Below are 15,861 nucleotides of genomic sequence, written 5' to 3' on the forward strand. Positions count from 1 at the left end.
AAGGCAGGCACGTCTTTACGCTTCATTTTATATACACATTCCTTATAGTCCCTATTACACTGCACATTGATTTAGAATCACTTGCTTGTACACCTTCCCCACTAGTCTATGAGTTCCTGGAGGACAAAGACCATACATTGTCATCTCCATACCCTCCCTGTCACAGTATTCCTCCATAATAAGTTAAATTGTGTTATTCATTCATTATTTCATTTTTATCTCTTGAGAGGCAGTAGAGTATAGTGGTTAATATATATGGCTTCTGAAGTCAGGCTTCATGTCTGCCTCTGGAAAAGTTATTTAACCACTCTCTGTCTCAGTTTTCTCATCTATAAAATGGGAATAATACCAGAACTTATAGGATTTTTATGAGGATTTGATGAACTAATACATATAAAGTATTCAGAACAGTGTCTGAAACCTAATAAATTATGTATAAGTGTTGCTATTAGTATTATTTCTTATTTTGCTTTGCATTGAGATGGATAATAGTTTGATACATAGTCATTCATACCTGAAGATTTTGAATAAATGAAACTTTTTCTAGACTGAATAATCCCAGCTCCTTTAGGCTATTTTAAAAATCAGACTAATATTCCAATCTTTAAAAAATTTCTCCTTTGGTCCTTCATCTTAATGCAGTGAAAAGAGTATTTTTGGTATTTTGCTATTACAACAAGAATTTTTGAACCAAGTCACTAAATTCTCATCTATTCTTTTTAGTATCGTTCTCTATGCTAGTCACAATGGGCATATAACTGCATAAGATAGTGTCCTTTTTAGTGCCATTGCTAGTCACAGTGGGCATATAACTGCATAAGATAGGCAAGAGGCCTGCCTTCATGGGATGTACAAATTCTTACTTGCAGGAACAGACTTTTTACCATTAGCCAAATTACTTACCGCTCTTTCGAATTCTCTCTTCCAATAGGTCAGCATGTCCAGCTGGAAGTTTCTTACTGAAAATCTCAGCTGAACGGAGAAACATAGCTTCAACTGCAGACCCTTTCAGCAAAGCAATCTGATCTTCATGGTCCAATGTCTGAAACCCTGAGTGAAGATGATAATCAAATCAGTATCAAAAATTGTGAATGTTGTATAACAATAGTTCATCATCACCATCATCCCCATTGATAAAACCTTTCCATAAAGTGATTTTGTAATTGTTTTAAGATTGAACAGCTAAACTGAGTCAATAAGTATCTATTGTACTCCCCCAAATAGAAGCTGACTTTTATCTTCATCGAGCAGGATTTATTTAACAAGTCCAGACTAAAGAGGATATCAAGTCCATACCAAATATGTATACTTATATACTATGGAAGAGACAGGCTAATTCAGATGAAATATTGGAGATAAAGTAGATTCTCTTTGAGCCATTATTTTAGTCATATCTTGTCACATCAGAGAGGGTCAGAGAGGGTCAACTCTGCAGAATGGAAGCATCCACAAGCCAGAAAACATTTTACATGTATTCAGAGGTTTAAATGAATATTTGGCCAACTCGATGAGTCTTTAATCAATGTGAAGAATGGGTAGCATTCCACCCCGCCCGCCAAAAAACCAATCAGGGCCATGCTGAGGTATCTGCTCTGAGCTCAGCACTGCACATGTCGGGTAGGGAAAATCAGAAACATATAGGAAAAAACTGATGACCTGAAGAAATGTAACACTGCCCAGAAAATCCAAAGTCCTTATGCAGGCTTATATGCTATAGTCCCCAGTGGCCTCTCTGACCTCACTTTCTCCTTCATCACCTCCTCCTCAGTTATTGTGCTCCAGCCACACAGACCTCTGGCTCTGTGGTGAACACACAAGTCTGATTTTGCCTCAGGGTGTATGCTCTTCCCCAGCTATCCCCATGCCCCACTCCCTCAGTGTATGCAGGCCTCCCTACCTAAAATAGCACTCCCCAGCACTCACTAGTCCCTACCTGCTTTATTTTCATTCATAAAACTTACTACTGCCTGACATGATACTATAAGTTTATTTGCTTATTTGTTAATTATCTGCCACCTCTCCTGGAGTATAAACTTCTTGGGGACAGAGACTTTGCCTGTTTTATTCACTTCTGTATCCCAAGTGCCTGGCATATAATAGGTATCCAAGAATTAAATAACAATGGAGTTCAGAGAAGAGAGTAATGCTAAGGATTAAAAGTCACTACCTTGATGGTAGGCATTCAAAAATACTTGCTCAATGAATAAATGAATGAATTGAAGAACTGAAAACATAGCAGGAGTCCATTAATGGTGATTACTTAAATAAATTATGGTGGATCCATAGGAGGGCAGTATAAAATAAGGTCTCTAAAATCAGATTGCCTAGAAGAAAATTCTGTCTCTGACACTTACTATCTTTGTGGTCTTGGGAAACGTACTCACTCTCTTAGTGTCTCAGTTTCCTCACCTCCAAAATAGGGATTATAAAAGCACCCACCCCTTAGGATTGGCAGAAGTATTAATGAGGCAATCATATTAAATGCCTAGTACAGTTCTTGACATACAGCAAATACTTAAATAATGTTAACTATTATTATTACAATGGAATACTATGCAACTGTTAAAAGCATGAGGCTGGTATACATATATGGGAAGATGTTAAAGAAAAAACGATACCCCAAAACAAATAGGTACTATATAATCTCACTTACATGTTTAAAAACAACAATCTATGTATGTGTATGTGTGTATAGATTAAAATATATGAAAGAAATCAAACCAGACTTCTGTCAATAGTTGCCTATAATAAAGATGATATGGATGGCTGTGAAGGGGACTTTAACTTTCTGGTCCATAAATTTCTGCATTGTTTGAATTGCATGATTGAATTACTTACAATGGGTACCAATCTATTTGGAGTTTTTGTATACAAAACTTTAAAAATGGGGTGAAAATGTCCTTCTTTTCCTGCCTGCTGAGCCTGCCTTCTGAGATGGTCCAGCTCTCTGAGGCATGATTTTAAGGATGTTTGGAAAGGTCTCTGGTAGGACTTTTTTTTTTTAAATTCAAACAGAAAGTCACAAAAATTATAATCATCCTCATCAGTTCACTCAGTCCCATGTAATTAATTTTTTATCTTGATCTTTTGTTAGCACTTTTATGAATTCATCAGTTTTTCATTAGAGTTCTGAAAATGCTTATTCATTCAGTTCAGCAGTATCTGGTAGGACTTTTTATCAAAGTCCATTGATCTTCTAAATTCAACCCCTATGTTGATAAGCAAATATTTAAGTCCCTTTCTATAATTTGCATATCTCCCCAAGTGTAAAATCAGATCGTGAGAGTAAAGAACAGGCTTTTTCAATCTATACTCCCTGTCTCCCTCTACCCAAGATTCTGAATCACTCTCTTAGAAGGTATGCCTCTTTGTTTCTCTTCCTAAAATATAACCTAGAAACTTAAATCAGTCCTAAGTCTCATTTTCACCTCAGTGTCACAAATGCCTGATCAATGAGAGCAGCAGAACATCTTCTCTAAGTATCAGCTCTGCATTGACCATCTCTTTTCCTGTTGATAATGAATAACCTTCCCCTGTTCTGAGAACTTGAGTCTTTTTTTATGACTCTTCAAAAAGTCACTACCTTAGAGAACCTAAGAGCTCCTTTGAGGGCAGGAGCCATGCTGAGTCTCCAGCACCCTGGACAGTGCCTGGCACAGGTTATGCTCAATGAACTGCTGAAAGGAGTGACTCCCCTGGGTCTTTCACAAAACACCCTTTCCTATTGGTATTATATATCACTATTATTACTATATATAATAATGTTGTCATTTCTATAATTATTGTTAAAAGACAATTTTTTCTGTCTCAAGGTTTTCTTGCCTTTTATTTCCTGCTGCATTTAAATTTTTTTCCTTCTACTTTACTCGTTAAACATGCATTAATTGCACTCTTTCTCTCCCTCAGGAAATAGGTTAGGCACTGGAAATGAAGAAGTGTGTAAGATATTGCCATTGCTTTCAGATAAGTTACCTTCTTATGAATAAGATACTTTTTCGCCTTCAATTATTTCCTGATTCAATACCAACTGACCATTTGAACTGAAAAACCTTTTCCCATAAACAACCAAGAACATCATATTCTCCCTTTCCCAGTTCTCCCCCCACAGTTATCACTCTCGTGTAATCTTTTTTTTAATCATGATTGCCTTCAGCCAAATTAGCATATAACAATTAAGTTTCTCTTTCATTGTTAATAAATAAATGAGAGAATATTAATGTTTCAATGATAACAAGAACTTTCTCCCCACATCTTATGACTTTTATATAAGCTTATGTCTATCCATGACACATTTAATAAAATAATAGCATAATGCTGACAAAAGAAAGCAAATTAAACTGTCTAATTAAAATCCTACATCAGAAGTCACCTTCTGTAATTTAATATTACAGTGTTATGCTGCTATGCAAGATATTTATTATACTCTACTAGACCATGGATTCTAATGTACTAAAATATTTTAAAAACACTGAAACAACTTAAACCTATTGCCTTATAGAGCATTGATAATGTGGCTGAAAGAATGGGGGAGGAGTGGCACTGGGAGACAAGAACCTTGAATTCCACATTCTGTACTGGCACCATCTAAATGACTATGGATAAGTCCCTCTCCCTCATCCCATTCATACACTTGTTCATCAAGCCCTACCAATCTTTGAGTCTCTCTTCATTTTGTTTCCTCTTCTCTCTCCCACTGCTATTGCTTTATTTCAAGCCCTCTACCTGGACTGGTGCAGTAGCATACTAACTGATCCTCCCTGCCTGCAGTCCGTCCTCATTCAAATCCATCTTACACAAACCCAATAAAGCCATATATCTATAACATAAATCTCATTATGTTCCTCTCAAAAAGAAAAAAAAAAAAGCCACCAAAAACTTCTTACCATCCAGGGCATCCTTATCAGTCTGGTACCAACTTGCCTTATGTCTAGCCAAGGAGCCCACCACAGACATTATTCTATAGCTACACTGAATCTTCTCTTCCATTTCTAATAATCCTATTCTTGGTCATGCCTCATTACCTTTTCACAAGCAGATCTCTCGACTTGGAATGCCTCTTCTCTTTCATACCACTGGGAAAAACCATTTTTTCTTTTACACTCAAATATGATTCTTTCTGAATCCTCCCTGTCTTTCTCAGATACAATTAGGAATCATTTTCTCTCTGTTCAACAGCACTTTGTATACATGGTTTTTTGGGGTTCTTTAAAATTTTAGCCTTTAATCACTCTCCTTGATGGTAATTGCTAGGTACTTAGCATAGAGTACATTTCAAAAAATGCTTATTAAATGAATAAATGGATGAATGACAACTTTGGAAAGTCTCAATTTTTTAATCTATCAATTTGGAGAATTATTATAATTTAAAATATCCCATCTGGCTCTAATATTTCATGTCTATAGTAATTAGACACATTAATTTAAAGCAGATGTGGGGGACTTCCCTGGTGGCGCAGTGGTTAAGAATCCGCCTGCCAATGCAGGGGACACGGGTTCAAGGGTTCCTGGTCAGGGAAGATCCCACATGCCACGGAGCAACTAAACCTGTGCGCCACAACTACTGAAGTCCACGTGCCTAGAGCCCTTGCTCCACAACAAAAGAAGCCACTGCAATGAGAAGCCCGTGCACCGCACGGAAGAGTAGCCCAGGACCACCACAGCTAGAGAAAGCCCGCGCACGGTAACGAAGACCCAACGCAGCCAAAAATTAAATAAATAAATAAATAGAATTTTAAAAATAAGTAGATAAATAAAAAGTTATAAAGCGGATGTGGCATTATTCCCTTTTTACGATGAACAGACTGCCTCTCAATGTCACAAGAATATTGTACAGTGTAGTAGAAAAGTAACTACATGTAAAAATACCTGGAAGTTTTTTTGTGAATTCTACGAGAATCTGTACATGACTGGTAGCCATTTCAGTTAAAATGAGAAAATTTTCTTCTGCGCTGAATTCTTCTTTTAACTAAATTTTAAGAAAAAAGCAAATGATAAGTAGATAGAAGGAGAAATCTATATAATATTGTTATACTATAGAACCATATTTAGATAATAAATTTTAAGACCCAGCTCAAATTTTTCAGATCCTTGGAGAACAATTACTATTACCAAGCTAGGTATGAGACTTCTTACTCTTTGTTTAATGCTGCAAAAAGTTTAAATATACAACTTAAACTCTAAGCCCTAATCATTTTAACTAACATATTCATATATAAATTTGACCCCCAAGGTAGTAAAAGCTCCAGAAAATATTAACTTTAAACCCATGAATCCTCAGATATTGTACATACAATTTTATTTGTTATTTCCTGAGGCATCCTCTGCTTGCTGTATGAATCCATAATATAATGAAGAAGATTCTGTTGATCTGGGGTGAGCTCAGTTTTCTCCTACACTGGCAAAAAAATGAAAGGTGTCAGGGAAGCTGGTTATAAGGCATGTTTCCCATGTGTACTCTCATCTGGAGTAAACCACTAGCAGAATTTGTTGAAAAAAGCCCTAAATATGGCAGAAACTGTGCATGCACTCTGTTATAATGTGTAATTGCTTTCTCTAGTTCCTTGGGCAAGCCACATCACATTTCACTAAATGTGTCCCAAGTGGGTAATTTTCCTATCTATGAAACAGGGATAACAAAATATTCCTTTCATGTATTTCTTGTGAATAAATAATAAGCAGGATATGAAGCCTGTCAGGCCTACTACCATAGCAGAGTTGAGTAGTTCTCATAGAGACCATGTGGCCAGGCCTAAAATATCTGGCCCTTTACAGAACTGTTGCCAACCCCCAAAGTAGTAAGTCATCAATCTGGACAATTCAGACCACAAACACCTCTTTCCCCCTGATTAGCATCTTTTGATGAGTGTGAATAATAGTGTCGACTTGTTGCTTCCTTTACCAAAGTGTTATTGGTGAAGCACTATGACAAAGTAATACAGCTGACCCTTGAACAACACAAGGTTTGAACTGCATGGGTCCACTTATACACAGATTTCTTTTACTACACATGTTCTACTGCACTACAGAATCTGTGGTTGGTTGAATTCACAGGGGCAGAACTGAGGTTACGGGAGGGCCGGACTGTGAAATTATATGTGGATTTTCGACTGCCCGAGGGTGGACATCCCTAAATACCCCCCCAAGTTGTTCAAAGGTCAACTGTACTTTTTACATAAGATTATTTTTTCTGAAATGAACACAAAATAACATATTTGCAAAACTAAACTTGGGTGAAATGTTCTTTGTCAGTAGTATAATAAATATTGAGAAGAGTGTGACTTAATCAATCACGGATTATAGGTTTTGCAACTAATGGCAAATTAAAATTCCTCCAAATGTTCTGTGAACTATCACAGCATGTTTGGCTAAGCATCCAAGATGCTGTTCCTCTATTTTGTCCTGAGTCACTCAAAGGATTTCTTGAGTAATTTGTGACCTCAGGGAGAAGGGCCTTTCTCTATTGACCCACAGATGTGTATTCACCCTGTTTTACCCCTCGATAAGGACTAATCCACAGACCCCTATTGAGTCCACATCCTTTCCAGTCTCAGCCTCCCTTCTCACTGACAGGGAAAGAAATGTCATCGACACTCGTTTTAAAGCCCGAACCATTCCCACCGGTTACCTCTGGGAAGCAGGAGGAGAATAGGATCAGGGAGATGGAGAAATTTCACTGATTTTACTTCATCCATGTTTACGTAACTGCTATCCTTTGAATTTTTACATGGAAGCATGTATTACTCTCTTGACTAAAAAGCTCTTGATGCACACTTGAAATGAAATTCTGCTTGTGGCTGTGGCCCTGGTGTGAAAGCTCCCCGCCCAAGTCACAACATCCTAGAAGCTCAGTGGCCGCCGGCTATGGTGGACACGCTGGCCCGTCATTACCCTGCATGACTTAGTTGTCGAGGTCACTTGCCGCAAGTCACGTCCTTCACCGTCTTCATTAATGGTCTGATCTGCGTGCTGCTTCACGTTTTTCCTCAGTCTTTTAGATTTACACTGAATGTCAGTTAACAAGCCTGAAAACATAAACAGAGAGTCTTCGCCATCCAAGGAAAGTCCTGTTGGGTTTGTGGTCCCAAGGCAGCTGAGGTGTGGTCAGCTCAAAAGGTCTCCTTTGCCATTTAGCACAGAGCTAATTCTGGCCCTACTGACAGTTTAATACTTGGTCTTGAACAAGAAATGTATCTCCTGTGAGCCTCAGTTTCTTCCTTGGTAAAATGAGAATAATATTTAACCCACAGAGTTATCTGTAGATTAAATATCATTAGGTCATTTTCTAAAATGAGCTTTCTGCAAAGAATTTGTAACACCAGAGCATTGTACAAATGTAAGGTACTCAATAAAAAAGGTGAATGACACTCACCCTCTTCCTGGCCTAGGGGGCCTTGAAAGCTAGTGTTTCAAAACATAGGATTAATATTGTTTTCCATCGACGTTTACATAACTGTACTGTAAGAAGTAGATCCAATTTCACATTAAACACAAAAGTAAATGTGTTGAGGAAAATGATGTCAACATCCTTTAGGGAAAAATTTTAAAGTCCTGTTAATTTTCAGAACTGTATAAATTATTAAGAATATAGTTACAGATGAAAATATCTCCAGGGGACTTTGAAATTTTCTTTTGAATAATCATACAATATCACCATAAATTTACACTTAAACAGAACTAGTAAAATAGTGAAGAACAATCTCCCATGTTCCTATTTAACTTCCTTATTCTCTCAATGTTAATGAAACGAAGTTCCAAGAGTTTCTTTGTCCAGGGCATTTACTTTATAGGATCATACAAAAGCTCTTATATCTGTTACTAGATAAGTTTGTGTTTTCACAAATAACATTATAGACTCTTGTAGGTAGAGTCATGAAAAATGTCCTCAGGACTTTGCTGGAACAGGTTCATATTTAAGTGATGAGGAACATGAACCACCCAGGATCGAAGTAAGTGTTTCCACTGCAAGATTGGATTCCAGCCACAGCCCCTACCGCAGTCTCTTGTTTCATATACGCTAAGAAGAGATTGTGATCGGGCACTATAAAATTTTCATCCATCCAGAGCTGGATTATTTACACTGACCTATTTTTACCCCCCTCCTGCACGCGTTATTTCTTTGGGTCCATCCCAGTTGCCTGCAGTTGGGGAACAATAGAACTGGAGTCACCTTCCAAAGGCTTTTATTTCATGTGGCATTCCGTCTCTGAGTGTTATCATCCCCTTGGTGATGTTTGTTTGTTTATTTGTGTTTTGAGCAGGAATAGGACATATCTCAGAATCTGAGTGGTCTGTAGAATTTGCAGAATGAAAAATTAATATGTTATGTACGAGCATGCATTCCAAATTTTGATGAAGATTAGGGTTTCTCACAAAGCCAGCAGTTAATAGTGTCTCTTTATCTGATTGAAGGACAGAATTATATTAAAACTCGGAGTAATTTCCTGTGTAAACCTATACAAATTGGTTCAAAGCTGCACTAAGAGAAAAAGGAGTCTTAATAAAATGACTAGGTTTAAAACTCTATTTAGACAATTCAGAGGCAGTTACACCTTATAGAACATTCTTAATTTTTCCCACAACTGTGAATTTTTATGCTGATTAAACAATAAATAAGAAGGATATTAAATCATATTTGGAGGAAACATTTAGACTGTCATTCTTTGTAGCTTATTAAAACATGTTACTTTGACTGTATGTTAATGCCACTTCACTTCACGTATAATTCATGGCAACAATGGACACCAAAACACAGCTGTTTCTTTCAGGTGCATAAGATGCTCTTTAAATGACAGTTTCGACAATTTCAGTGGTTCATTACCCTTTTCAAGAACTTAGACGGCTTAGTAAGTCTCTGCTTTAATATGTGACGTACAATTCCAATCATGTGAGTTACCTGACATCTGCCTCCTTAAGAGATTTTTAGTGGAATTTAATTGCTTGTTGCGAATACCTGTATACATACATTCAGCCAACATTCCCATCTCTTTGCATTTCCTTAGTCGACACTCTTGGCACTTCCTTCGCATGTACATGTCCATCACACAGTTGCCCCCGTTTTTACACTTGTACACGGCATTTTTGGTAATGCTTCTCCTGAAGAAACCTGGGGAAGAAACGGAAAGAAGTAAGAGGCTCCAAACCACACACCTGGATTGAGAGATGCCACAGCATTTTTCTCATCAACCCCCGTGGGGCACTCAGGCCATCCTTGACCATATCGGTGACAAATGTACTTTTGGCTGTGCTGCACGGTCCAGACGGCTGCTGTTGTTAATGATTTATTTCTCAAAAATAAAGACACATTTGAATTATAGCCTCTCTTTGGAAAAATCTTGGTTTGTTTTAAAAGATAGATTACTTTCATTAGTGTATCTTTACTGGGAGACCATTATGTACTAATGAGCTCTAGGTGCTGGTGGTACAGGGGTGAATAAGTTATCACTGCCCTCTTACAGTTTACGGGTTGGTTGAGAACAAAGGGAGGCAAACAACCAAACTAGCGAAATTCCGTGTTCCTGGGCTGTGCGGAGGCAGAGAGGCTGACTGAATGATCAGTTCTGGATACAGAGGTCAGACTCGGAAGTGAGCATTGAGGTTTCAATTCAGTACTTAATATACGCAGCTTGGTATAATAATAAACATGCCAACCTTGCTTTAAAATAAACATCTCCCCGGAGAGCATGCAGCCACAGCTACAGCCGCTACAGTTCAGCTGCCTGGAGGTGGGGAGGGGACTGACTGGCCTCCTTTCTGCTTCTCCTCTTCCTCCTCCACCCATAAACCTGGATGACCATGGTTCCTGACACTTTTGGAGTCGAGGTGGAGTGGTGAATAAGGATTGGGCTGGGGGAGGCAGGGGAAGAAGTGACAGGAAAGAGCTTACTTGCCTGGTGTTGTTAGAAGCTGGTTTGTATCTAGCAAGTTTTGGAAACTGACTCTTTCTCCCTTGGTTTGGGTTCTTTTGAGAACTCCTCCCATCACTGGGATATTTTCCTCTGCAGTTCCTTGTTGAGGGCAAATATGTCTCTCTTCTAGCCCATGGCTTTCATCTCATTCTTCAGCCTCTTGGAATTCGGCAATTCACCTGCATCCTCTTTCTTCTGACGTCCCTCCACTCCATGGACTCAACCCCATGCCAGTTTTCTCTGCTCCAACAAACTCAGAGAAAATTGCTTCCACCTACCTATGAGCAGTCAGCCACCCACCCTCTTGCCCTTTCAACTTCTCAGGTGAAAGTCAGACGCCAATCTTCAGTGTCCCTCAGCTGCAGGGAATACATGTCAATCTCCTTGAGTGATCCTGTTGAAGACCCTTCCATTGGGCCTGGGGCAGCAGGGCCTCCTTAGTGTACAGATTTTATCTGGAGAAGGGGGACACCTTTTTCTAATTCTCACAAAAGTCCCATACTTTCCAGCGGTGGCCCCCAGGGGCAGACAGCCACACCCCACCCCACCCCACCCCTTTGCAATGGGAATGTGGGATTCCTAGCACACTAATCACATGTTCCAAAAGCTTTAAAGATCACTCTCTAACTTCCAACTCCTGCTCACTTCATACCCTCAGAGTAAGCGAGGTATTTAACTAGTTCTTAACTACCCACTGCAAGATGGGCTCACTTTGGAATGTAGCATCTATTGTCTTCACGCCTTTGCCAAAATTGAGACAGCAGTGTCCTTCCTATTTTAACAGCCTGTTGGAATAATAGCTGACATTTACTAAGCACCCACTCTGTTGTTCTAACCACTTCACCTGCATTTAGTTATTTAATCTCCATATCAATGTTATGATGAAGATAATATTATGTGTCCCCATGTTACAGATGAAAAAAATGGTACAGAGAGGTTAAATATTTGGCCATGATAACATGGTTAATAATTGGACTAAAAAAATTTAAATCCAGGCAGTCATGCACCAAAGCCCACGCTCTTAACCACTATGTTATAATTGCCCCCCTTGCATCACAAGAGAGTAGAATAACTTAATCTTAAATACCTACTATCTGAAAGCTGCATCAGAGAATGCAAGGGAGACACCAAGATGAAGAAAACATTCCTTGTCCCTCAGAGCTTCCAACTTAGGGGGAAGACAAAGCAGTAAAATCACAACACAATAAAAATGCAGAGTGACAGGATAGCCAATTAAGTAATACATTATTGGAAGGTAGATGAAAAAGTGATCATTTCATGGCCACACTAAATGCTTGTGAAGGACGTGCCACATTAAAGGGAGACAGCAATTCCATCACAGACTTGGAGATCTGCACATTTGTTATGACAATTTTCCAAGCAGAAGGCAATAAAAATTGTCCTAGTAAAATAAGTATAATATGACAATTTCCCATCAGCTAAAAGTCTAGTGTCTCGAGGAAAAGGCATTATATGGGCTGGGAATGGCCCTGATTAATTCCAAGTAGGGGGAACCACAGAAGACCTCATGAAGGAAGTAGAATTTGAGCTGGACCTCAGAGAATAAGTAGGATTTTGAAACATGGACTTTGAGGGAGGAAGGACAGTCTGGGAAATGAGCAAGTGCACGGAGTTATGGAAATTCCAAGGAAGGGTAGATAATCCATCTTGATGGGAGGGTAGAGTGTGGGGAGAATTAGTGGGAGCTGGATGAGGGCATGTAGTGGGACAGAATATGGTTAAATGCCGTTGAATTCCAAGCAAAGAAGTTGAATCTTTATATCAAGTAGAGAGAGAGAGAAGCCTTTAAAGGGTTTTGGCAGGGGAGGGTCTAACCTAACCTGCGTGTTGGGAAGACTCCTTGGGGCAAGGTCAAGAAAGGTGGGACAGGGAGATCAGAGACTGGAGGCAAGAGACTGTTATGGCCAGAGGGTGACTGATGCCTGACCTATATGGGGCGGGGAGTGGGGGGGCAGGAAACAGAGGAACATTCAGGACTTGATAACTAACTCAATATGAAAACAAGCTGAAGAAAAAGTTAGAGATGTCAAGGTTAAAAAAGTCATAGACTTGCTTTTGAATTTGTGAGCTGGTATAACTTTCAGTAGGAATGGTATTACCATTTTCCTAAATGTCAAATCCAACCACATAGAGTCTAAAAAAAGACTGTGCTTCAGATCAGTGTTGATATTGGGAGTGCAAACACCACGTCGTGCAATTCAAAAGAAACTACAGACAAAAAAAGAAAGAAAGAAAAGAAAAGAAAAAAAGAACTTTTTCCTGATACCAAATGATTTATCTCAATGACCACTTTAGCTTACTTGAGTCAATCTTCCCACTAATTTTCTGCCCCTCCCAGGCACAATTCCCTCTAAAACCATGATAGATATTGATAGCTCAATAATGAATTGAAATAAAATTCCTTATTCCAGGATGAGTCAAAGGAACAGTGCTAGGACAATTCTGCAGGTTTTTTTTGCTCTGGTATTAACTGAGAAAGGAATCATTATCATCTCAATAGCTGAATTAATTAGCTTTCACTCTGAGGTGGCAACACAATGTTATCATTCTATCATTTAAATAAGGCTACATATACTGTATTTATACTTATGCAAATCAATCCGTACACATACCTCTGCCTCTCTCTTGTGCATATTCAACAATGCCCATATCAGAAAAGTCATATGAAAATGAATGGAAAGGAAATTCACTGAGGAACAGAGGCTCCCCGGTAAACGAAGATGAATAGACAGGGCTGGCATTGCCCTCAGGGGAGTGTGTAGCGCTAGGGGGCTTCCTGGGGTGGCAGGCGAATAAGCTATAGGATGGTAAAATGGATCCCTCAGTTACGCAGAATATTGGACATCCTGCTTTTCTGCTTCTTTATACAGATAGAACCCATACCATACCCTACTCCCAACTCATACTTACATACATGCCCACACAGACACACATGCACATACTGGACTCCAGGGACTGACAGTAGGCCACACATTACTTTGAAATCAATAAGATGTTGGTTGATGTTTCAACCTCTAAGGGTCTCCTGACTTTTTAAACAGCAACAGACACATAGGACTGAGGAATTAGTTATGTTAACATCCAATACGGCCTAAAGAAAGTCAGTTTTTAGTTCTGCCTCAGCAGACCATAGAATAAAAAGGACTCCACCACCGACTTGTACAGGACTTATTCTGTAGCAGGCGCTTTTAAACACTTTGCATATGGCGTTTCACTTAACACTAATAACAATCCTATGAGGTAGACCTAGTCTTATCTCTCTCTTATAGGTAAGGAGACTGAGTTACATAGAAATTAAGTCATTTGCTCAAGGTCCTACAGATAGTAAATGGTAGAGCTCAGATTTGAACGCTGATAGGCTCAGTTCCGTACTCTATGCTCTTAACCACTATATTATGCTGTCCTTCTAGTTAGGAGATTACATTCTTAAAAATTGTCTTTTGACATTAATCTCCCCAAATCCCATTTTGCAGGTGAAGTGCTCCACAGTTTCATCCCTGTCTCCAAAGCTTCTTCAGAAACATCCTGTTCTCCCTCCCCACTCCAGATGTCTGCTCCACCTCTGTCTCACTGGTAGAAAACTGCAAAGTAGCACAAACTAGACAGAACAGCTGCCAATACTGAACCAGGTAAGCTTTGGTCTCCATCACACAGTTTCTTAGGCTTTAGGATCTCAATTCCTCTCTTTGAGTTGTTTGCTGAAATTTTTAGAACTCAGTAATAGACTCCTGATCGCCTGGCAGGAGCTGTTTTAGGTCGTTGTTTTTGAAAAAGCAAACTCTCAAACTTTTGAGATGCAGTCGATAAAAATTATTCTTGACTATTTAGTTCTTGTTAATGTTGCTTTTAAGGTTTTTTTCCCCCTTTATCTGTTAGGGAGCCACAAAAAAATGTCTACCTGATTTTCCAACACTTACTTTTATCATTATAATTTCTAATTTTTTTTTCTTAAATAGGTTTAAAAAGAACTGACTTTGAATTACTTTTGGAAGTTGCCTAATGTCACTCCAAAGTAGGCAAATCAACAAACAACCTAGTAGTCAAAGGGCATTCGTAAAACTTCTATACTCCCTCTGGAAAAAAAAAAAATACTGTGAAATAAAAGTTCCTTAAAATAACATAGTTTGGGCTTCCCTGGTGGCACAGTGGTTGAGAGTCCGCCTGCCGATGCAGGGGACACGGGTTCGTGCCCCGGTCCGGGAAGATCCCACGTGCCGCGGAGCGGCTGGGCCCGTGAGCCATGGCCGCTGAGCCTGCGCATCCGGAGCCTGTGCTCCGCAACGGGAGAGGCCACGACAGTGAGAGGCCCACGTACCACAAAAAAAAAAAAAAAGAAAATAGGAATACAACAGAGAAAATCAATGAAACCAAAGCTGGTTCTCCGAAAAGATCAATAAAATTGAAAAATATCTAGCAAGGCTAACCAAGAAAAAGAGAGAAGACACAAATTACTAGTATCAGAAATAAAAGAGAGCCATTACTACTAATTCCATGGATATGAAAAGCATAATAAAGGAATATTATTTTAAAAATTGTATGCCTTCTCTATATCTTTAATTCTGTGTTTGTAAGGAGGGGAGATGGTTCTGTGGAAATAAAGCCTATCCAAATGATCAAACAACAAAATGCAAAACACAAAAACACAAAACCACTAGTGGTTATCAGTGTTTGCCTCTGGGGAACAGGACTTGGGGCAGAAATGGTTGTGCAGGGGATTTTCTACCGTTTGACTTTTGAATGACATGTACTCATTGCTTTGACAAAATGTTCAAGTGACGAAGTTGTCTAAAGGAGTTGAAAGCAAAAATCCGTGGACACCCTCATCCCTACTGGGTATCCTTGGGAGACTGAGGGCAAGGGTAACATCTGCAGGGGTTGGGCTTTTCAGGCCCTTAACAGCTGTTTAAACTCCCAGGTAGGCAAACTCCCAGGAGCT

The 15,861-nt window shown here is 39.1% G+C and overlaps 1 protein-coding gene across 1 annotated transcript in view; it reads right to left on the reverse strand.

Moving 5' to 3' along the window:
* The window catches only part of NR1H4 (nuclear receptor subfamily 1 group H member 4), a 50,063-nt gene that overhangs the window by 10,070 nt on the left and 24,132 nt on the right, over window positions 1-15,861 (reverse strand). The window contains exons 4-8 of the mRNA XM_073788305.1: window positions 9,950-10,102; window positions 7,888-8,021; window positions 6,291-6,389; window positions 5,866-5,965; window positions 904-1,050 (exon numbers count right to left, since the gene is read on the reverse strand). Of these exons, the coding sequence (XP_073644406.1) occupies window positions 904-1,050; window positions 5,866-5,965; window positions 6,291-6,389; window positions 7,888-8,021; window positions 9,950-10,102 (633 nt within the window). The remainder of the gene's footprint in view (window positions 1-903; window positions 1,051-5,865; window positions 5,966-6,290; window positions 6,390-7,887; window positions 8,022-9,949; window positions 10,103-15,861) is intronic.

The sequence above is a fragment of the Tursiops truncatus genome, chromosome 11 (assembly GCF_011762595.2).
Source record: "Tursiops truncatus isolate mTurTru1 chromosome 11, mTurTru1.mat.Y, whole genome shotgun sequence".
Taxonomy (NCBI): domain Eukaryota; kingdom Metazoa; phylum Chordata; class Mammalia; order Artiodactyla; family Delphinidae; genus Tursiops; species Tursiops truncatus.